Source organism: Notechis scutatus, chromosome 16, assembly GCF_049901735.1.
Source record: "Notechis scutatus isolate UNSWTSFEM ecotype Mainland chromosome 16, rNotScu1.2, whole genome shotgun sequence".
Taxonomy (NCBI): Eukaryota; Metazoa; Chordata; class Lepidosauria; order Squamata; family Elapidae; genus Notechis; species Notechis scutatus.
This window is the reverse complement of record NC_142024.1, coordinates 7,817,501-7,841,442: the sequence shown is the minus strand read 5'-3', so window position 1 is coordinate 7,841,442 and position 23,942 is coordinate 7,817,501. Positions and strand designations below refer to the sequence as shown.

Below are 23,942 nucleotides of genomic sequence, written 5' to 3'. Positions count from 1 at the left end.
GGCGGCAACGATGGACACATCTGGGAGCATTGGAAGGGCCCCACGTTGGTCAACAAGCTCCCAGATGAGAGGAGTCCTTTACAAACCATGGTCTCTGGAGTTGGGAACACGGTCATTAGTCTTCGTGGGTACACAGAACAAGGATTGGGGCGGAGGGAGATCAGTGGGCCTCTGGGATGGAGGCAGGGTTGGGAAAGTTTGGTCCCTCTAGTCTCTGAAGAAAAGCCAGTGGTGGGCAGAAGCTGGTCCCAGATAGTTTGATGGTTGTAGCGGGTTGTTGTTGTTGTTTTTTCCCCCCCATTTTGCCTTCTTGGTGGCTGAGGGTTGCCTGTGGGAGGATCCCAGGAGGAAGCCTTCAGTAGGCCTGGCCTGTTTCCACCGGTAGGAGCCCCAGCACGGCTGAATGTTCCCCGAGTTTCATCCGGCGCTGTGTGGACAAGCTGACGTTCTTGGTCAGGTAGTCGACGGCAGCTAGCAGGGGCGAAGGAGAGGGAGGGGAAAAAATTAAAATAAGGCGATCCGTGTGTGTTATTTTGCAACAGGTGCATTTCTGCTTCCCCCTGAGTCTCCCACCCACCTCCCTCCCGGTGCAATCCCCACCCCCCGGCCCGGCAACCTTTATAATTGTAGGTCACAATAGGTGCACTCCAGCTTGGCATGAGGAATTTCCCCCGTTGCAAGACTGGTCCTTGCTGAATTAATTCTGGGGAAATTTTGCAAAGGGAGGGGCAGGAATTTATTATTTATTTTAGTCTGTCAAGCATGTATGAGAAAACAAGTATAAGTATGAACATAATGTATAAACGTATAAGTATAAACAGGTATATGATAATAGATGGGTATGAATAAATGGGAACAGTAGGACAGGGACGGTAGGCACGCTGGCGCACTTACGCACGCCCCCTTACAGGCCTCTTAGGAATGGAGTGAGGTCAATAGTGGTTAGTTTTGAGGTTAAAGGAGTGCGGGGTTAGAGGATGTAACAACAGAGTCAGGTAGGGCATTCCAGGCACTGACCCACTCTGTTGCTGAAGTCGTATTTTCTGCAATTGAGTTTGGAGCAGTTTACTTTGAGTTTGTATCTATTGCTTGCCCGTGTGTTTTGCGGTTGAAGCTGAAGTAGTCATTGACAGGGTGTTGTAGCAATTTTGTGTACTAAGCTTAGGTCAGACCGTAGGCAGCATAGTTCTACTTTATCCAGGTCCAATATTTCAAGCCTGGTAGCATAAGCAGGGGTGGGATTCTACCAGTTCACACGAAGAAATTACTGGGCTAATCCTGTAAGGAAGGCAGGAAGGAAACATTCTGGTGTTGCTTACAGAAACTGCCTCTCCGTTAACCCTTATTACATTCTTGGCAGGACTAGACTTCCTGTCTCAGGAACTTCTCTGGAGGTTTCCCCCCCTCCTTTGCTGGTACTTTGCTTGTGTGGAGTGACCATTCAAAGTCACAATGGCACTGAAAAAAGTGACTTATGACCCTTTTTCACACTTACGACTGCTGCAGCACCCCCACAGTCACGAGAGGCCAGGCGAGGAGATGCGTGCCTCGATGTGAGTGATGTTGAGTTGGCCACGCCCAGCCAATAACATGACCACCAAGCCACGCCCACCCAGTCACATGACCACCAAGCCACGCCCACCACCTAAGCCACGCCCACAGAACAGGTTGTTAAAAAATTTGAATCCCACCCCTGAGCATAAGGTATTCTGTTGCAAATTAGCCACGTTTAGAAACCCAGTTGCAAAGGAGGTAAGGACAGGGAAAAAGCAGGATCGTCAAGAGTTAATTTAATTTTTTTTATTGAATTCCTATGCTGCCCTACACCTCACTAAGAGAATGAATCTGGTTGGTTTACAACAACTGATCGATCTGGCCCAAACAGATGCGGTTAATACGGATTAAAATTGAAATCAAATACCACATGAGGAATGCCCAGATAATGTCACACTATAACACAGTGTTTTAATGGGCTGAAGAAGGAGTAAAATTGGCAAGAAAGCTCAGCTTTAAACCATAGTAGAGTTAGAAGAACGGTTTAAGTTAAAACATCTTGCTAGCTATAATCTGCTAATGGAGGAAGCGATTTCAAAAGTTATGAGTTCAGGCTTCATGTTGTTATCTTTAAAATACCTTTAAAACAGAGATAACAAGCAGCCTGATCCCAACATTTGAAATTCTTTAGAACGGGGGGTGTCCAAAGACTTTTAAGACTTGGAGGCTTCAATCCCTTCACTGGCTGGAGAATTCTGGGAGTTGAAGTCCGCAAGTCTTAAAAGTCGCCATGATTGGACCCTTGTGCCTTAGAAGTTTCTTTAAAACCCCCTCCCTCCATCCCAAATAAATAAATATTGTAAGGGGGGTTAGAATTAAACCTGAATTAAACCGAAGAGATTTGGTAGCTCAGCTGACCATAAATAACAACCACAGCGATTCCTTCGGTGCTGAACTCGTGACTGGAGAATGCGCTGATTAAAACGGAGAGTAGGATCTGAAATTTAACCAACTACAGGTAAGTCCTTGACTTACAACAGCTCCTTTAAGGAGCGCTCGAAGTTGCAAAACGGCACTGAAAAAAAAGAGACTCGTGGCCGTTTTTCACACTTATGACCCTTCGGCAACGGGGAAACGGAACAACCCAGTTACTCACTTAACAATGGTAGTGATTCGCTTAACAACAGTGGCAAGAAAGGTCGTAAAATGGAGTCATGTTCACTTAAAGCAAGGGCCTTCAAACTTGGCCAAGTTTAAGACTTGTGGACTTCAACTCCCAGAATTCCTGAGCTAACCTGACTGGAGGAAGAGGAATTCTGGGAGTTGAAGTCCACAAGTCTTAAAGCTGTCAAGTTTGAAGGCCCCTGAGTTAAAAGTCTTACTTAGCAACGAAAATTTGGGCTCAGTTGTGCGTCGTAAGTCTAGGACTACCTGAATTGATTGGCTTTCGGCTAGGGAGTGAATCCCTTCCACCCTAGACAGCAGGCCCAAATAAATGTTAATATTTTTTGCATTTATTTGGCCTCCCTCCTAGCTAAGATTCTGTGCAGTTCAGACAACCCCCAAATCCGACTCCTGGCTGGCCCTGCCCACCCCTCCCCTCCTAGGAGTCCCCACGTGGCCCGTTTTGGATGCAGGTTATGCAGAGTGTGTGCGGAGGCCGAGAGAAGGCTGGAAATGGGCCTGTTTCCGGCTTCCAGAGAGCCTCCGGAGTCCGGGGAGGCTGTTTTCGCCCTCCCGGAGTCTCGAGGAAAGCCTCAGGAGTCCGGGGAGGCTGTTTTCGCCCTCCCGGAGTCTCGAGGAAATCCTCAGGAGTCCGGGGAGGCTGTTTTCGCCCTCCCGGAGTCTCGAGGAAAGCCTCAGGAGTCCGGGGACGGCAAAGAGGCCAACTAGGCCACGGCCACCCAGCCACCAAGCAGAGAACTCCTTGCAAAAAAAATTTGGGGAAGCCCCCCCCCCCTTTTGCAGGGACCCAATGGTGAAACTCTTTTGTTAGCTGAGCTTCAGTCCAATTATTTTTTGCCCGTTTCCCCTCCAAACCCACCCACCCCCATTGCAATTCTTCAGCCTCAAATTAGATTAATAAGAATCGCGCGGAGAGAGCCCCACTTGGTGCCAGCCAAGTAAACAAATTTCAGCCGTCAGCGTCCTGTCAGCGGCCCTTTCCCCAAAGGGGGGTCCTTCCTAGCAAAAATCCTTATTAGACTTGTCACATCCATTAGGAATTTTTTTCACGCCTCGGCGTTCCATAACCGCCGTCATTAGTGTAGCTCTTTGGCCTGTGGGACCAGCTCAATTCTCCAAGCTGGCACTCTTCCTCGGTGAGTCAGGACCAAAAAGGAGGTGGGCAACGGCTCGGGCACAAGGCCGGGGGGGAAGAGGGTGTGGTGGGCTTTTGGATGGCGTGAGAAGCTCCAATCCCCGTGCCCTTTTAAGCCCCCCGCCCCCAACTTTTAGGAAGTTGGCACGGCGGGTGGGTGGGAATGCCTTCCCTGGAGGCCTGGCCAAGGGTGGCCGTTGCAATGCCAACTTCAAAGGTTCTGCCCATCTGCGGCTTGCAAAAAGTGCTCCCCGGCCCTTTGCAGGTAGAAATGAGGGAGGGGTGGGGAATATAGGTTTGGGAGTCTAGGCCCCAGGGGCCTAAGAGAAAGGGGTAACATGAACATCTGGGCCCCTCTGGGGGGATAAAACGGGATTTTAAAGAAGGGGTTTTAGGAGGGGGGTTGGGGGGAGAGGAGCCCTTAATTGGAGGGGAGTAATTCCTGGAAGATTTGGGCAGCCCCCAAGGCAGCCCCCCCCCTTTCCTCCCATCTCAGGTTGGGAGGTTTGCTGGTTTCCAGGCTCTCTGCACCCAAAGAGTAGGGGAGACCCGGGGGTGGGGCTCTGTGTGGGGCTTGTCTGGGAAGAGGCGGCTGGGGTTCAGCTTGGGCCCTGAATGAATGCTCCCCTTCTCCCCTTCCTTCCTTCCAGAATCCCCTTCTGCTCCCTTCCTTCCTTCCCTTCCTTCCTTCCCTTCCCTTCCCCTAAAATCCTTCCTTCCTTCCTTCCTTCCTTCCTTCCTTCCTTCCTTCCTTTCCTTTCCTTTCCTTTCCTTTCCTTTCCTTTCTTTTCCTTTCCTTCCTTCCCCTTCCTTCCCTTTCCTTTCCTTCCCTTCCCTCCTTCTCCTTCTTCCCTCCCCCTCCCTCCTTCTCCTCCTCTCCTTCCCCTCCCTCCTCCTTTCATTCCACTAAAATCTTCCCTCCCTTCCCTCCCTTCCCTCCCTCCCCTTTAGAAACCTAGAACAGAGGACCCCCCCATGGCCCATGGCTGGTAGGGAAGCTTCTTGGCTTCACCATCGTCTAAGGAGCCGAGGTGGGAGCAAGAAGAGGAGGGCAGCCCTTAAGCCCACCCAGCCAAAGCCTCTGACCTGGGCTGGGGGGGGGGCTGCCAGCCCGGACCCCCCTTGCTTCTGAAACGCCTTGGGCTGAGTCAGGGGGTCCCAGGGGCCAAGGAAGAGGCTGGCAGGGTTTAAATCGGGGGCAGATTTTGCCAAGTGCCCCTTTGGCTGAATTCTTCCGCCAGCTTCGGGAAGGGATGAGCAGCCGATGCCGGCTGCGTCCCCTCCCCTGCCTCTTCAGATGCAGCTCATTTTGAACACCCCCTCCCCTCCCGTCCTGCACAAACACACAACGTGCTGCGTTACACACACAAGACAGGCACATCTATAGGGGTGTGTGTGTGTGTGTGAGACTAACGCTTGGCCTGGAGGGCTTTTCTCTCGGCCAGCCGCTGGAATTGGTTTCAGGTTTTTTTATCACTTCCACCTGTGGCTGGATTTCCCCACCAGAAGCGACGAGGAAGGTCGGGGGTCACAGGCCAAACTTTGGGGAGGGGGTGTTTCTTCCCTGGGAGAAATGGGGTGGGGGAGAAGGGGTGAAGGAGCGTTCATGCTCCACCCCCGGGCAGCCGTTTCTCATTTGGGGAAGGGAAGCGCGTTAAAAGGAAAAACGGAAGGACCCAGAGGTCAATTGGGGGAGCCCCCCCCCCCAGGGGAGGGGAAATGGGGGGTGCCTGGGACACTCAACTCCTTGGTCTGGGAGGAGCCGCCTCCCCCCACCCTCAAGAGCCCCTCAACACAAGGCAGAGCCTCCTCTTGTGAAAGAGGTGTGTGTGTGTGTGTGTGTGCAAAACGTTAGTTTTTCCCCCGAAGACGTTTCGCTTCTGATCCAAGAAGCTTCTTCCAGTTCTGACTGAATCCATTCCGCCCTTCAGTCAGAACTGAAGGAAGCTCCTTGGATGGGGAAAGCGAAACGTCTTCAAGGGGGAAAAAAAAACCAAGAACAAACACACACAACCCCCACACCCCGCTTGACCTTTTGGGACAAAATCCCAGGATGTGGAAGACTCCATAGGCACAAGTCGGGGGTGTGTGTGTGAAAGGCACCTCCTGCCCCCCCGTCCAAGGTAAGCAAGACTGGGCCTATTCCAGCGGGTCCCACTCACCCTTACAGAGCTGGGATTTAGGGGGCCTGGTTGGCAGGGGAGACGGCCTTGGAGGCCCCCAAAAAAGGTCACCCGACCCCACCCTCGGCATTTTTGGGGGAGAGGAGCGCAGGCCCCCCATCTCCATCTCTTTCAGAGAAGGGGGACCCTCCCCCGAGACGGAAGGATACTCACTCTGGCCGTACTGGCCGTACTGGTAGCCGGCCACGGGATCCACGCTGTAGCCCGTAGTGGTGTAGGTGGGGGCAGTAGGCCTGGGAGGTGGGGAGGCTGTCGACGGACTTGATGGAGTCGCTGCGCTGGCTGCAGCTGGCCGAGATGGCGTTGGCGCTCCAGGCTGCCGTGCAGGGGGAGATGGAGAAGTCGGCCTGGGACTGGGGGCCACTCCGCTGGGGTTGCTCAGGATGCTCATCACCTGTGGGGGAGGGAGGGGGGGGCGGGGGAGAGAAGGGTGAGAGGGTCTGGGAGGGGCAGCAGCCATCACGGAGCCCCCCAACAAGACAAGCGGAAGACCCGGTGGACGAGAAGGACCTGGTGAAGACGGTCAGCGGTCAATCCCAATCGGAGGCCCCTCCGCACCCAGCTCCGTGGCAGGAAGACCTGCCCTTCCCCGTCATTCCTCTTCCCCTCCCTCTTTGCCCGCTCTTCCCTTCCTCGCTTTCACTATTTACTCCCTGGCTCCTTTTCCATCCTCCCTCCCGTGCCTTCTCTCTCTCTCCCTCCATCTTCCCCTTCTCTTCCTTTTCCTTCCCATGGTTCTCCTCCCTTAGCTCCAAATTTCCTTCCTCCCATTCTACCTTTTTATCCTTTCCTACTTCCCTCCCTCCCTCATCCTTACTTCCCCCTCTCCTCCCTTACTCCAATTGCAAACTCCTTCCTGCTCCCATACCACACCACCACTCTACTCCTTCCCCCTCCCCTGTCCTACTCAAAGCTCCTCCTCCCCATACAACATGCTCTCCACCTTCGCAAACCCCTTTCCTTACTCCAATTCTGCATTTTCCTACCCCATAACTCATTATGTATACTTCCCCTAAACACCATTCCAGAACCCCAACCCCTCCATCTCCTGCTCCCTAAAACCTAACCCCACCCCTGCCCCTCCCTCCACGGCCGATCCTTTCCTTGCATCTCCCCATCGGATATCCTTCCTCTCCGTCTTCCCCAAGGCCTATCTCTGCCTTGCCTATGTCTTTATGCTTCCTCTCCCTGTCTCTGCCATGTCTACCCATGGCCTATCCTTCCTCTATCTGTCTCTGCCTTAACTATTTCTGCCTTGCCTATTTCCCTAAGGCCTATCTCTGCCTTGCCTATCTCTACCCATGGCCTATCTCTGCCTTGCCTATCTCCCCATGGCCTATCTCTGCCTTGCCTATCTCCCCATGGCCTATCTCTGCCTTGCCTATCTCCCCATGGCCTATCTCTGCCTTGCCTATCTCCCCATGGCCTATGTCTGCCTTGCCTATCTCCCCATGGCCTATGTCTGCCTTGCCTATCTCCCCATGGCCTATCTCTGCCTTGCCTATCTCCCCATGGCCTATCTCTGCCTTGCCTATCTCCCCATGGCCTATCTCTGCCTTGCCTATCTCCCCATGGCCTATCTCTGCCTTGCCTATCTCCCCATGGCCTATCTCTGCCTTGCCTATCTCCCCATGGCCTATCTCTGCCTTGCCTATCTCCCCATGGCCTATCTCTGCCTTGGCTAGCTCCCCATGACCTATCTCTGCCTTGCCTATCTCCCCATGGCCTATCTCTGCCTTGCCTATCTACCCATGGCCTATCTCTGCTTTGGCTATCTCCCCATGGCCTATCTCCCCATGGCCTATCTCTGCCTTGCCTATCTCCCCATGGCCTATCTCCCCATGGCCTATCTCTGCCTTGCCTCTCTCCCCATGGCCTATCTCCCCATGGCCTATCTCTGCCTTGCCTATCTCCCCATGGCCTATCTCTGCCTTGCCTATCTCTACCCATGGCCTATTTCTGCCTTGCCTATCTCCCCATGGCCTATCTCCCCATGGCCTATCTCTGCCTTGCTATCTCCCCATGGCCTATCTCTGCCTTGCCTATCTACCCATGGCCTATCTCTGCCTTGGCTAGCTCCCCATGACCTATCTCTGCCTTGCCTATCTCCCCATGGCCTATCTCTGCCTTGCCTATCTACCCATGGCCTATCTCTGCTTTGGCTATCTACCCATGGTCTATCTCTGCCTTGCCTATCTCCCCATGCCCTATGTCTGCCTTGCCTATCTCCCCATGGCCTATCTCTGCCTTGCCTATCTCCCCATGGCCTATCTCTGCCTTGGCTATCTCCCCATGGCCTATCTCTGCCTTGCCTCTCTCCCCATGGCCTGTCTCTGCCTTGCCTATCTCCCCATGGCCTATCTCCCCATGGCCTATCTCTGCCTTGCCTATCTCCCCATGACCTATCCCTGCCTTGCCTCTCTCTACCCATGGCCTGTCTCTGCCTTGCCTATCTCCCCATGGCCTATCTCCCCATGGCCTATCTCTGCCTTGCCTATCTCCCCATGGCCTATCTCTGCCTTGCCTCTCCCCATGGCCTGTCTCTGCCTTGCCTATCTCCCCATGGCCTATCTCCCCATGGCCTATCTCTGCCTTGCCTATCTCCCCATGGCCTATCTCTGCCTTGCCTCTCTCCCCATGGCCTGTCTCTGCCTTGCCTATCTCCCCATGGCCTATCTCCCCATGGCCTATCTCTGCCTTGGCTATCTCCCCATGGCCTATCTCCCCATGGCCTATCTCTGCCTTGCCTCTCTCCCCATGGCCTATCTCCCCATGGCCTATCTCTGCCTTGGCTATCTCCCCATGGCCTATCTCTGCCTTGCCTCTCTCCCCATGGCCTATCTCCCCATGGCCTATCTCTGCCTTGGCTATCTCCCCATGGCCTATCTCTGCCTTGCCTATCTCCCCATGGCCTATCTCTGCCTTGCCTCTCTCCCCATGGCCTATCTCTGCCTTGCCTATCTCCCCATGGCCTATCTCCCCATGGCCTATCTCTGCCTTGCCTATCTCCCCATGACCTATCCCTGCCTTGCCTCTCTCTACCCATGGCCTGTCTCTGCCTTGCCTATCTCCCCATGGCCTATCTCCCCATGGCCTATCTCTGCCTTGCCTATCTCCCCATGGCCTATCTCTGCCTTGCCTCTCTCCCCATGGCCTGTCTCTGCCTTGCCTATCTCCCCATGGCCTATCTCTGCCTTGCCTATCTCCCCATGGCCTGTCTCTGCCTTGCCTATCTCCCCATGGCCTATCTCCCCATGGCCTGTCTCTGCCTTGGCTATCTCCCCATGGCCTATCTCTGCCTTGGCTATCTCCCCATGGCCTATCTCCCCATGGCCTATCTCTGCCTTGCCTCTCTCCCCATGGCCTATCTCCCCATGGCCTATCTCTGCCTTGGCTATCTCCCCATGGCCTATCTCTGCCTTGCCTCTCTCCCCATGGCCTATCTCCCCATGGCCTATCTCTGCCTTGGCTATCTCCCCATGGCCTATCTCTGCCTTGCCTATCTCCCCATGGCCTATCTCTGCCTTGCCTCTCTCCCCATGGCCTATCTCTGCCTTGCCTATCTCCCCATGGCCTATCTCCCCATGGCCTATCTCTGCCTTGCCTATCTCCCCATGACCTATCCCTGCCTTGCCTCTCTCTACCCATGGCCTGTCTCTGCCTTGCCTATCTCCCCATGGCCTATCTCCCCATGGCCTATCTCTGCCTTGCCTATCTCCCCATGGCCTATCTCTGCCTTGCCTCTCTCCCCATGGCCTGTCTCTGCCTTGCCTATCTCCCCATGGCCTATCTCCCCATGGCCTATCTCTGCCTTGCCTATCTCCCCATGGCCTGTCTCTGCCTTGTCTATCTCCCCATGGCCTATCTCCCCATGGCCTGTCTCTGCCTTGCCTATCTCCCCATGGCCTATCTCTGCCTTGCCTCTCTCCCCATGGCCTGTCTCTGCCTTGCCTATCTCCCCATGGCCTATCTCCCCATGGCCTATCTCTGCCTTGGCTATCTCCCCATGGCCTATCTCCCCATGGCCTATCTCTGCCTTGCCTCTCCCCATGGCCTATCTCCCCATGGCCTATCTCTGCCTTGGCTATCTCCCCATGGCCTATCTCTGCCTTGCCTCTCTCTCCCCATGGCCTATCTCCCCATGGCCTATCTCTGCCTTGGCTATCTCCCCATGGCCTATCTCTGCCTTGCCTTTCTCTCCCCATGGCCTGTCTCTGCCTTGCCTATCTCCCCATGGCCTATCTCCCCATGGCCTATGTCTGCCTTGCCCTATCTCCCCATGGCCTATCTCTGCCTTGCCTATCTCCCCATGGCCTGTCTCTGCCTTGCCTATCTCCCCATGGCCTATCTCCCCATGGCCTGTCTCTGCCTTGCCTATCTCCCCATGGCCTATCTCTGCCTTGCCTCTCTCCCCATGGCCTGTCTCTGCCTTGCCTATCTCCCCATGGCCTATCTCCCCATGGCCTATCTCTGCCTTGGCTATCTCCCCATGGCCTATCTCCCCATGGCCTATCTCTGCCTTGCCTCTCTTTTCCGTGGCCTATCTCCCCATGGCCTATCTCTGCCTTGGCTATCTCCCCATGGCCTATCTCTGCCTTGCCTCTCTCCCCATGGCCTGTCTCTGCCTTGCCTATCTCCCCATGGCCTATCTCCCCATGGCCTATCTCCCCATGGCCTATCTCTGCCTTGCCTCTCTCCCCATGGCCTATCTCCCCATGGCCTATCTCTGCCTTGGCTATCTCCCCATGGCCTATCTCCCCATGGCCTATCTCTGCCTTGCCTCTCTCCCCATGGCCTATCTCCCCATGGCCTATCTCTGCCTTGGCTATCTCCCCATGGCCTATCTCTGCCTTGCCTCTCTCCCCATGGCCTGTCTCTGCCTTGCCTATCTCCCCATGGCCTATCTCCCCATGGCCTATCTCCCCATGGCCTATCTCTGCCTTGCCTCTCTCCCCATGGCCTATCTCCCCATGGCCTATCTCTGCCTTGGCTATCTCCCCATGGCCTATCTCTGCCTTGCCTCTCTCCCCATGGCCTATCTCCCCATGGCCTATCTCTGCCTTGCCTCTCTCTCCCATGGCCTATCTCCCCATGGCCTATCTCTGCCTTGCCTCTCTCCCCATGGCCTATCTCCCCATGGCCTATCTCTGCCTTGCCTCTCTCCCCATGGCCTATCTCCCCATGGCCTATCTCTGCCTTGCCTCTCTCCCCATGGCCTATCTCCCCATGGCCTATCTCTGCCTTGGCTATCTCCCCATGGCCTATCTCCCCATGGCCTATCTCTGCCTTGCCTCTCTCCCCATGGCCTATCTCCCCATGGCCTATCTCTGCCTTGGCTATCTCCCCATGGCCTATCTCTGCCTTGCCTCTCTCCCCATGGCCTGTCTCTGCCTTGCCTATCTCCCCATGGCCTATCTCCCCATGGCCTATCTCCCCATGGCCTATCTCTGCCTTGCCTCTCTCCCCATGGCCTATCTCCCCATGGCCTATCTCTGCCTTGGCTATCTCCCCATGGCCTATCTCTGCCTTGCCTCTCTCCCCATGGCCTATCTCCCCATGGCCTATCTCTGCCTTGGCTATCTCCCCATGGCCTATCTCCCCATGGCCTATCTCTGCCTTGGCTATCTCCCCATGGCCTATCTCCCCATGGCCTATCTCTGCCTTGGCTATCTCCCCATGGCCTATCTCTGCCTTGCCTCTCTCCCCATGGCCTGTCTCTGCCTTGCCTATCTCCCCATGGCCTATCTCCCCATGGCCTATGTCTGCCTTGCCTATCTCCCCATGGCCTATCTCCCCATGGCCTATCTCTGCCTTGCCTATCTCCCCATGGCCTGTCTCCCCATGGCCTATCTCTGCCTTGCCTCTCTCCCCATGGCCTGTCTCTGCCTTGCCTATCTCCCCATGGCCTATCTCCCCATGGCCTATGTCTGCCTTGCCTATCTCCCCATGGCCTATCTCCCCATGGCCTATCTCTGCCTTGCCTCTCTCCCCATGGCCTATCTCCCCATGGCCTATCTCTGCCTTGCCTATCTCCCCATGGCCTGTCTCTGCCTTGCCTATCTCCCCATGGCCTATCTCCCCATGGCCTGTCTCTGCCTTGCCTATCTCCCCATGGCCTATCTCTGCCTTGCCTCTCTCCCCATGGCCTGTCTCTGCCTTGCCTATCTCCCCATGGCCTATCTCCCCATGGCCTATCTCTGCCTTGGCTATCTCCCCATGGCCTATCTCTGCCTTGCCTCTCTCCCCATGGCCTGTCTCTGCCTTGCCTATCTCCCCATGGCCTATCTCCCCATGGCCTATCTCTGCCTTGGCTATCTCCCCATGGCCTATCTCCCCATGGCCTATCTCTGCCTTGCCTCTCTCCCCATGGCCTATCTCCCCATGGCCTATCTCTGCCTTGCCTCTCTCCCCATGGCCTATCTCCCCATGGCCTATCTCTGCCTTGCCTATCTCCCCATGGCCTGTCTCTGCCTTGCCTATCTCCCCATGGCCTATTCTCCCCATGGCCTGTCTCTGCCTTGCCTATCTCCCCATGGCCTATCTCTGCCTTGCCTCTCTCCCCATGGCCTGTCTCTGCCTTGCCTATCTCCCCATGGCCTATCTCCCCATGGCCTATCTCTGCCTTGGCTATCTCCCCATGGCCTATCTCCCCATGGCCTATCTCTGCCTTGCCTCTCTCCCCATGGCCTATCTCCCATGGCCTATCTCTGCCTTGGCTATCTCCCCATGGCCTATCTCTGCCTTGCCTCTCTCCCCATGGCCTGTCTCTGCCTTGCCTATCTCCCCATGGCCTATCTCCCCATGGCCTATCTCTGCCTTGGCTATCTCCCCATGGCCTATCTCTGCCTTGCCTCTCTCCCATGGCCTGTCTCTGCCTTGGCCTATCTCTGCCCATGGCCTATCTCCCCCATGGCCTATCTCTGCCTTGGCTATCTCCCCATGGCCTATCTCCCCATGGCCTATCTCTGCCTTGCCTCTCTCCCCATGGCCTATCTCCCCATGGCCTATCTCTGCCTTGGCTATCTCCCCATGGCCTATCTCTGCCTTGCCTCTCTCCCCATGGCCTGTCTCTGCCTTGCCTATCTCCCCATGGCCTATCTCCCCATGGCCTATCTCCCCATGGCCTATCTCTGCCTTGCCTCTCTCCCCATGGCCTATCTCCCCATGGCCTATCTCTGCCTTGGCTATCTCCCCATGGCCTATCTCTGCCTTGCCTCTCTCCCCATGGCCTGTCTCTGCCTTGCCTATCTCCCCATGGCCTATCTCTGCCTTGCCTATCTGCCCATGGCCTATCTCTGCCTTGCCTATCTCCCCATGGCCTATCTCTGCCTTGCCTATCTCCCCATGGCCTATCTCTGCCTTGCCTATCTCCCCATGGCCTATCTCTGCCTTGCCTATCTCTACCCATGGCCTGTCTCTGCCTTGCCTATCTTCCCACATGCTGCCTTCCTAAGCCTTATGTCTGCCCTCCCTGTCTCCGTCTTGTCTCTCTCCTTCCACCCAGCACCGCCCACTTACCTTGAGGGGCACCCATGGTTCTCACGAGCTCCTTTCCGAGCAGGAAATGAACCCCCCCCCCATCCGCCCTGGTAGAACGAATGCACCCCCTCCTGAGAGTGTTTTAAGCCTGCAGTTGTCTTTTCAGTCATCCTCCCTCCTCCGCAAGTGTGTAGCACCCCTCCCTTTTTTTGTTCTCCCCTGTCCAAACCCACCAGCCAGAGACTGTGAATCATGTCGTATGTTTTTGAGATCAAAGTGAAAAGCGCACCCTGTGGTTTATTTCACCCTGTGATGCTGGGCCTCAAGGTCAGTATAAGGTGGGTAATCCATTGGCCTCCCTCCGTTCCTTCCTTCCTTCCTTCCTTCCTTCCTTCCTTCCTTCCTTCCTTTCCTTCCTTCCTTCCTTCCTTCCTTCCTTCCTTCCTTCCTTCCTTCCTTTCCTTTTCCTTCCTTCCTTCCTTCCTTCCTTTCCTTCCTTCCTTCCTTCCTTCTTTCCTTCCTTCCTTCCTTCCTTCCTTCCTTCCTTCCTTCCTTCCTTCCTTCCTTCCTTCCTTCCTTCCTTCCTTCCTTTCCTTTCCTTCCTTCCTTCCTTCCTTCCTTCCTTCCTTCCTTCCTTCCTTCCTTCCTTCCAACCATTCTCCTCTCTCTTCCTTTCCTTTCCTTTCCTTTCCTTTCCTTTCCTTTCCTTTCCTTTTCCTTCCTTCCTTCCTTCCTTCCTTCCTTCCTTCCTTCCTTCCTTCCTTCCTTCCTTCCTTCCTTCCTTCCTTCCTTCCTTCCTTCCTTCCTTCCTTCCTTCCTTCCTTCCAACCATTCTCCTCTCTTCCTTTCCTTTCCTTTCCTTTCCTTTCCTTTCCTTTCCTTTCCTTTCCTTTCCTTTTCCTTCCTTCCTTCCTTCCTTCCTTCCTTCCTTCCTTCCTTCCTTCCTTCCTTCCTTCCTTCCTTCCTTCCTTCCTTCCCTTCCTCTTCCCTTCCTTCCTTCCTTCCTTCCTTCCCCTTCCTTCCGCTACAAACTGTGTTGTGATTTGGGAGCTGACCTCTTCCTCTGTCTCCAACCAAAATTGTTTAAAAGAAGGGAGGAGTGAAAAGAGGAATCAGCCTGGAATCCTTACATAGTCACAAAGGATCTACCTCCAAACCTCCTTTAGTGCCCCGGGGCGCTTAACCAAGGGCCGGCCGTTACTTGAGGAGATTCCGTTGTGTGAGCTTCTTTGGAATCAATCAAGTTAAACTGAACCTTCGGGGGTGGACCTGGTCCATCGCGCCTGGCAAGTTCCCATAATCCCCAGCCCCGGGTGGGGCTCCCCTGCAGCTGGAGAAGGAGGAACACGGGCTCCCCAGTTCTCCACCCAGTTGAACCGCACTGGTTCCACTGCTGTAACCATCAAGACGGGGAGGAAGAGGTGGTTGATTTCCAGCCTGGCTCGTCCGCCGCCATGCAACCATTTTTGACCTTGCTTTTCTGGGAGAGGAGGAGGAGGACCGTGGCTAACCGAAAATCAATACTCCCTCCGTATCCAATAGGTATTAGAATTTAATAGCATTATTATTAGTATTATTATCGGGAGGAAAATCTCTCCTTCAGTCGATGTGCAGGGCTGTAGCCTTCTCCCCCCACCCAATCCCTTTCCCTCCCCTTGCATTGCCCTCCACCCACCCACCCAATTCAGGCTCAACGGGGCAACTCAAACAGGACTTTTGCAAGGCAGACAGTCCAAACCGAGTTGTCTTTTTTTTGGAGAGGGGGAGAGACTTCCAGGAAGACCCTCAAATCCCTCAGGCTCACCTTCTCTGGTTTACAATGCCTGATTATGGAGGCTTTTAAGTCAAGTCTGCCGAGAGTTGGACGCCACAGAGGTGTGATTCAGTTCCAATCTCCAGACACAACGCAGGCAGCTGAAATGGGAGAATCTACATTCTCCTTGGCTGATTTTGGTTCCCCCCTGGTCTTGCTCCCTCCCTCCTGTTTCTACAGACCCCCTCCCCTCAAACACACACACAAACACACAACCCCCCCCCACGCCATTGTGCTTCTCCCCGCAGGATTTAACACCCCCACCCCGTCCCTCACTTTAAAAGAAGTGGCACTCTTCTCCTCTTTCTGTCTTTCCTTTCTTTCTTTTTTTAAAAAATGTAATTAATTCTCTCCGTTTCTGAGCTGGCCCCGAGGGCGTCTCGCTGTGGAGATTCACGGCGCAAATGTGCATCCTTTACGATAAACGGAGCTGGCTTTGGCACACAGAGGCAATCACACACCACCGTGTTCGGGGTTTTATTGCAGGACTGCGAGTCGGGCTGGAGGGGTGGGTGGGTTGGGGGGTGGGGTCTGCAGAATTGGGGTCCCAGGGTGAGAAAGGAGTGAGTTCCAGGTTTTAATGGGGCCAATCCAAATTCTGAGCTGAGCCTGAGCGCCTCGTTGGCAGGCTCCGGTTTGCAAAAAGATGGTTAAGTCATATTGCCGTCTCCTGCTTCTCTCCCAGAAACTTTAGGGACCTTGGAGGTCTTCTAGTCTAACCCCCTGCTCAAGGCAGGAGACCCTGTACTATCTCAGACAAATGGCTGTCCAGTCACTTCTTAAAAACCTCCAGTGATTGAAGCACCCGCAACTTCTGGTGGCAAGCCGTTCCACCGGTTAATTGTCCCCACTGTTAGGAAATTTCTCCTTAATTTCAGGTTGCTTCTCTCCATCCAATTCTTTCTTGTCCTGATTTCTGGTGCTTTGGAGAAGAAGTTGGTCCTCCTGTTCTTTCTGGCAGCCCCTCAGATATTTGAAATATTGCTATGACGCCACCCCTAGTCCTTCTTTTCACTAAAACTAGCCATACCCAAATCCCGCAACCGTTCTTCGTATGTTATCTATAAAGCTTGCACATTTCCCCCCCCCACACACACACATTATTTTATCAAACTATCTTGATCTTTCATTGTTTATGTTCTCTGCGGCTATTAAAGCTTTAAGAGGACACTTGGCAATGGGCAGTGGCAACGTTATTAGGAGCTTCAAACGGTGGGTGAGGACAGCTGAGGACATTGTCTGTCAAGAAGAAACATCTGGGAGCAGAGATATTATAAAAGCCCAGGCGTTCAGACCTCCCTTCCCAGAATCCTTAGCTAGCAAAGGGGATTGTGGGAAGCCTGCGCTCTAGAAGGGATCCCCTCGGCCAAGGGCCCTCCAGTTCCCCTATTTTATTTTATTTTTCGCCCGTAAGCAAGAAAAAACCGGGTAGGCGACGCGCTCCAACGCTAGAGGAACAGAAGAAGGCGCAGAAGGGATATTTTCCTGCCGCGCCTCCTTGCCTGCAAAGCCGAGTCGGATTTCGGCTGTAAAGGGTCAATCCGTCCCGCAGGCCTTCGCCAACCTTGGCCGAGTCGCTCGACAAAGCGGAGATCTCGCCGTCATTAGAGGAGGATTTTCTCGCACGCTTCCGTCTCTGTCCCCTTAATCCCCGCCGCGGATTCCTGGGACGGCTACCCTAGGCCCAATTTAATATTTCCATCTCTTGGCTTTATCCCTCTCTCCAGAGCTAAGTAAGTGCCTCCTTTCCTCCTCCTCCTCCTCCTCCTCCTTCATGCTAACACCCTCTGTGCCTAATCAATGGGAATCTTTCTTTATCCCCTCGGCTGTGCTGGGGTGCGTGTGTGTGTGTGTGTGTGTGTCTTGCGTTGTGTGTGAAAATTACCGTCCCGTCAAAAGCTAATAAAGTCCAAGATCCTTTTCTCTTCTCTCCTCAGACCATTTTTTTTTTTGTGTGTGTGTGTGTCATTCAATTAAAGGAACTTATCTTCCAAGGAGGCCAACGCAAACGACTTTATAAAAAATGATGTTTGCAGCGCATCATCAGGCTGTTGAAGCATCTCTTAAATAGGGGACAATTAGAAGGTCTCCCCAAATTTTCCCTTCCTGGGGGAATAGGTGGGAGAGATGTTACTTGCCAGGTTGGCCAGCTTCTAAATGCTCCGTGGTGGGGTCATGGCCAGGTTGCCCATCAGAATGGACAAAGGCCTGCTTTTTCTTACCCGCCAAATCAACCTATCCCACTGGACAACATTTCTTTAACCAGCGCTGGAAGGACGCAAATAGCAGGACTTCGTAATTCCTGTCTATTCCCAACCTCCATCCACGGAGGCGTCTCAAACGGGAGAAGGAAAAGGAAGGATGGAATACTTTTTTGGGGAAGAGGTTGCCTTTTAAAACCAGAGCTGTCCTGGGTTTGCAAACGAAAAGGCCTTATTTAGAGGGAAAAGGTCTGCAAAAACTCCACCCAGTGCAGATTTTTTTTCCCCCAGGGGCTTATAAACCATGTGTCAACTCATAATTCGTGATTTAATTGAGGTAACGGATGGAATCCTGACACAATGCAATTTTGGGGGGAACCTGTTTTTTGGGGACCACTTTTACAGTGTTCAAATCCACACTTATGTGGGAGAAAAATCCATCTTCCTGGCAGGAACAGGGAAGGGGGGAAGCCCACACAAACCTTCCGCTTTGCTGGGCTGACCCCCTTTCTCTTTGCCACCCCGTGCCAGCCCAAAGAGGGGGGCAAGATACGGCTGAAGGTCACCCTGCCCTCCACCTCCATCTCCCTCCTCTTCCGCTAAGAGGATCCGGGGCCCCTTTGCCTATCGCAGCCCCCTGCAGACTCCGGTAATGGAGCGCCGGGGACGGCTTCATTGCTTCCAAACAAGATTTCGCGAGATCCTTTGAGGTTGTTCCCCCACCCACAACCCCGAAGCCCCCTCTGCTTTCCTTCCCCCAACCCCCCGTCCCGGGTTCCGGCGACAGGCGAAGAAGCCACAAGAACGGTGAAAACGGACCTGACAGTACAAAGACGTTTTTCAGAATGGCAGCAAATCCCAGCCTGGGGCTAGGTTGTTTAGTGCACTGATAGTCTCTTGGCCCTCCCTCCCAACTCTCCCCCCCTCCCCACACACACAAGCCTTCATCCCCACCTCGGATGGCGCAAGCTTTTGGCAATCAGTTAAAGTTCAGCTTAACGACAGGCAAGAAGAGAGACCCATTCAAGTCGAGCCGGTGCCTCGGGGGCTTCATCAGGTGGAGAGGGATATCAAAAAAGAGGAGATGAAATAAAATAATAATAATAATACTAATAACAAAAAAAAAAAAGCAAGCAATAAAGTTCACCAAAGATGTTGCCAGCCCCTCGGATGCCAGATCCAGCCGTTATAATAAGGCTGGCTTGGCAAGCAAATGAAAAAGTCATTCCGCTCAGCTGGCTCTCCCTCCACCCTTCCTCTCTTTCCTGCTGTTTGCTTTGGGAGATAAAATGCGCGGTTTCTCTTCTTTTCCCCCCCCACAGCAGCTCCACCGTCCTCGCCTCGTGTGCAGCCACAATGGGCCAGGTCTGCGGCTGTAACACTCCCCGGGTTTTCCATTCAGGAGCTGGCGGTTGAATGTCCCCCTGACGTTCGTATCCAACCGGGCTGTAAATGAGGCCTGCTGCAAAACTCAAAAGTCGGCTTCTCGGGCCCAGAGCAAAACCACTTTTTTTTGTTTGGTTTGTTTGTCCTGGAATTAAGGAGAAACTTCCTAACAGGGGAGGACGATTAACCAGCTTGCCTTCAGAAATCGTGGGTGCTTAATCGCTGGAGGCTTTTAAGAAGAGACTTGGGAAGGCATTTGTCTGGAATGGTACAGGGTCTCCTGCTGGAGATGGACTAGAAGGCAGATAACAGATAATCAGAGTTGGAAGGGACCTTATAGGTCATCTAGTCCAACCCCGTGCCCAAGCGGGAGACCCTACACCATTTCTGACAAATGGCAGTCCAGTCTCTTCTTGAAGGTCTCAACTGACCTCCAAGGTCCCTTTATTCTATTCTGTTCTGCATTCTATTCCATTCCTCTCTATTTTCTATTCTATTCTATTCTATTCTATTCTATTCTATTCTATTCTATTCTATTCTATTATTCTATTCTATTCTATTCTTTCTTCTATTCTATTCTAATTCTGTTCTATTATCTTTCTTCTATTCTATTATCTTTCTTCTATTCTATTCTATTCTATTCTATTCTATTCTATTCTATTCTATTCTCTATTTATTCTATTCTATTCTATTCTCTATTCTATTCTATTCTGTTCTATTCTATTCTATTCTATTCTATTCTATTCTATTCTATTCTATTCTATTCTATTCTAATCTAATCTTTCTTCTATTCTATTCTGTTCTATTCTTATTCTATTCTATTATCTTTCTTCTATTCTATTCTATTCTATTCTATTCTATTCTATTCTATTCTATTCTATTCTATTCTATTCTATTCTATTCTATTCTTCTATTTCTATTCTATTCTTTTCTATTCTATTCCCATTCTAACCTCTTTTGATGGGACAGCATTAATAAAAGCTAGGCAGGTCTTGATCCCCAGCCCTGCAAAACTCCAGCAGTCACTTTGGATTTCATGAACTGATCCTTGCCCGAATGGAGTCATTTTTGCCCTCTCTCCAATTCCTGGGAATCTGGAATACTGATTCTTGATGGGGAAAGATTTGGAAAGAAGACCAAGAATGCTGCCCTGGGGGGTGGGGTGGGAGGTGGCGACCGCCAACACCTAACCACTGTTTGCGAATGTTTTGCCACGAGCTGGTTTGCAAAGAGATCGAAATGAAAGACAGGTTTGCAATCAGCACCTTGGAGAGCAGACACGGCTACACAACCAGAGTTTGGTGCTGGGTTGATTTCCTTGGCTTTTTTATTTTATTTTAAAAAAGGACCTCTGGACTCATTTTTCAACCTAATTCTTAATCTATTAACTATGCAAAGGTTTTGCAAGCATGACCATAACTTGCGCTTCTCCCAGCGTGTGTGTGTGTGTGTTCTCAAACTACAATTCCCAGCAGTCTCAGCCAACTCAACCAAGAGGGAGGATTCTGGGAATTTTAATTCAACCAGGACACACATCCTTGCTTTTCTGGCGGATTCCCAGAGTTCAGAGCTGCATTTTTTTCATAAAGTTGCATTGTTATTTTTTTAAAAATAAGTCCTAAGGCATCTCTCTCTTTCTTCCCCGAAAATCTTGAGATCGACCAACTGGAACTGCAGAAGCCATAGAGACAAAGAAAGTATCAACGGTAACATGAATTAAAACTCGAGAAAGTATTGTTTTCACACCCTTGAATTTTCCTCAAGGGCCTTTCAAACTCTCGAAAGCATTTTTTTTAAAAAAATAAAAAATAATTGTGAGTTTGCAGCAACTAACACCGAACACCCAGGAAACCGAGAGAAAAGGAGGCTGCAGAATTGCACTTGAAAATTTCTATTTGCTGCTAAGAAAACAATATATGGTCATTGGGAATTGAGAGCTAGCGGTAGCCCAGAGTTTATACCGAAAAGCCATTTTTCCACTGCTACTGAAGAAATGATTTGAGTATGGAAAGACCAACCTAAAAGGTTTCTCTAACGTGTCAACCAAATTCTGCTAAATTTGGCAAGCCTAAGAAAATAACCTTACTCCTTTTTTTTGCTGCCTTTAAATAATAATAATAATAATAATAATAATAATAATAATAATAATAACAACAACAACAACAACAACAACAACAACAACAACAACAACAACAACAACTTGATTTACTTTCTTTAAAGGCAGGCTGGGGAAAACCAGTGGTGGCTGAGATTACAAATGGTAACTGAATGCACCTGACTCTGAACTTGGTAGCACTATAAATTTTGGACTATTTAGAAAGGCTTCGTAGAGAAAAGAGAAGAGGTAGGGGAGGGCCGAACGCTGGAAAGACAGAACTATTTAAAGATAATGATTGCATAAATTTAATTACTGCTTTTTCATGCTGCAAAGGGCTATTTTGTAATTAATGGATCTAGCTGCACTAAGCACGGGAGATCAAATCTCCTTTCCTTTCCACCCCTCCCTCCTCCCTGCACCCCAATCCTTCCTCCTTCCGTCCTGTCTGTGCATGTAATGAAAGACAGAAAGCAGATGACAGAAACAATTTATCAACGGGTCCGGGTGTCAAATCCCTAATTGGGAGCACCAGGTTACCGAAAGTGAGAGGAGGAGGAGGAGGAGGAGGGAGGGAGGGAGGGAGGGGAAGGAGTGGGATTTGGGAAGGGGCTCCATCTTCTATCTCTGGCGCTGAGCTGGGTGAAGCGGTCGTCTTTCCCGTTAATTGACAGGGATTAGGTGACAGATCAGCTTCGAAAGCCACGCCTGTTGCCATTTTAATCATCTCTACTCCAAGTTCTCGACACCGAACGATCTTCTGCTATGGTTGAAGTCCCAGGGATCTCCAAGACCTATCAACGCACTTCGTTGCCAAACTTTTGAAGGGGAAACAGACGGGATGGGTACGGAAGGCCAGTCAAAAACTATAACTTGTAGAGTTCATGACTCCGCCAGCTCCTCCAAAGGTTCTTTGTAGACCAGGGCGGGTCCCCAAACTTTTGGCAACTTTTAAGACTTTGGGGCTTCAACTCCCGCAATGCCATAGCTGGCAGAGGAATTCTGGGAGTCAAAGTCCCCAAGCCATAAAAGTTGCCAAGTGTGGTTTTCATGGTTGGTGTAGCAGGACACTTTGCCTCTGAAGAGGTCAACCACAGCTGACCTTGAGAAATCTACCGGGGGAGACAATGGTCCCCAAACCCTGAAACTCAACACTGCTCAGCTCCTTCCATTTTTCTTTAAATATTCTCATACATGGTTTAACAATATTATCAATATTCTTCTTCAATTTCTGTATTTATCACTCTCAATTTATCCAATTTCATTTCATATTATAGCTTACTTCATTTTTCTTTAAATATCCTGATGTCTTATTTAATAACATGATACATATTCTTGTTCCATTTCTATATTAATGATACACATTTTCTTATATCCGTCACGTTTGCAAGTTTTATCACAGGCTATTATTCCGTTCGAAAGTATTCCCCTTCCATTGTCAATTCAAGCAATAATAGGATATGAATTTGGATATGAAAGCTGAGTATGTAATCATGGTCACGTTTGCATTGAAATGTGAAAACCTGGAACCACCTTGTTCACCTAACGAGACGTTTTTAAAATATAAAAATAAAAAATTTATTGCAAAAAAAACAACAACCCAAAACCACTGCCCAGCTCCTACCAACCGTAGTAAGCCTGAAATTGGGGCTGGTTTGCTCACCGTGGTTTGCTCACCGGAATGGTTGATGGTGATAGATTTCCACCAGATCTGTGTTTCAAGGAAATGACAATTCTGAATTCCTGCAAGAGGAGCCGAGATGGATGTCCATTCCTAGGCCTTCCCCCAGTTGCCTCGCATGACATTATCAAGGCCACCATCACACACACACACACACACACACACACACACACACACACTAGTCAAGGAAGGAGGAATCACCCTCATGCTTGGGAGCAAGGAGGCCACCTTCAAGAAGCTAAGGGTGACCACAGCCAAGGAAAGACCACTGTCTCCACAGGAGGAAAAAGATTACAGAGCGCACAATTCTCCCTACTTTGGAGAAGCACGCCAAGGGCATTATTAGTAAGACCACACCTAGAGTTCTGCATCCAGTTTTGGTCACCGCACTATAAAAAGGAAGTTGAGGCTCTAAAAAGAGTGCAGAGAAGAGCAACCAGGGTGATGAGGGGACCGGAGGCTAAAACATAGGATGAACGGTTACAGGAACTGGGCCTGGCTAGTCCAGGGAAGAGGAAGACCAGGGGAGACAGGAGAGCAGCCTTCCAATATTTGGAGGGAGAGAAAGAAAAGGAAAGAGGAAGGAAGGAAGGAGAGAAAGAAAAAGTGAGAAAGAACAAACAGGGAGAGAGGAGAGAGAAAAGGAAGGAGAAGAAAGAAAGAAAGAAAGGGAGAGAAATGGAGAGAGAGCAAGAGGGAGTGACTGGAGGCTAAAACATATGATGAATGGTTGCAGGAACTGGGCCTGGCTAGTCCAGGGAAGGACCAGGGGAGACAGGAGAGCTAGTGGCTCCAATATTTGAAGGAAAAGGGAGAGAAAGAAAAGGAAAGAAAAAGAGACAGAGACCGAGACCGAGAAAGAAAAGAAGGAGAGGAAGAAAAAAGAGTGAGAGAAAGAGAACAAAAAGGGAGAGAAAGAGGGAGAGAGGAGAGAAAGAAAAGGAAAGGAAGGAAGGAGAGAGAGAAAGAAAGAGGGAGAGAAAGAAAGGGAGAGAGAGGAAGAGGGAGGGACTGGAGGCTAAAACATATGAAGAACGGTTGCAGGAACTGGGCCTGGCTAGTCTAGGGAAGAGAAGGACCAGGGGAGACAGGAGAGCATCTTCCAATATTTGGGGGCCTGCCAGAGAGGAGGAAAGGGGTCAAGCTATTCTCCAAAGCCCCCGAAGGCCAGACAAGGAATAATGGATGGAAACTGATCAAGGAGAGAGATTCAACCTGGAAATAAGGAGAAACTTTCTGACAGTGAAAACAATCAACCTTCGGAAGTTGTGGGAGCATCATCACTTGAGA

General features: G+C 51.5%; 1 protein-coding gene across 1 annotated transcript in view; it reads right to left on the bottom strand.

The window, feature by feature from the left end:
* Positions 1-300: 300 nt before the first annotated feature.
* The window catches only part of PAX7 (paired box 7), a 138,256-nt gene continuing 114,614 nt past the window's right edge, over positions 301-23,942 (bottom strand). The window contains 4 exon segments of the mRNA XM_087944801.1: positions 301-471; positions 6,151-6,221; positions 6,223-6,358; positions 6,361-6,391. Coding sequence (XP_087800927.1) covers positions 356-471; positions 6,151-6,221; positions 6,223-6,358; positions 6,361-6,391 — 354 coding nt within the window. The 3' untranslated portion in view covers positions 301-355.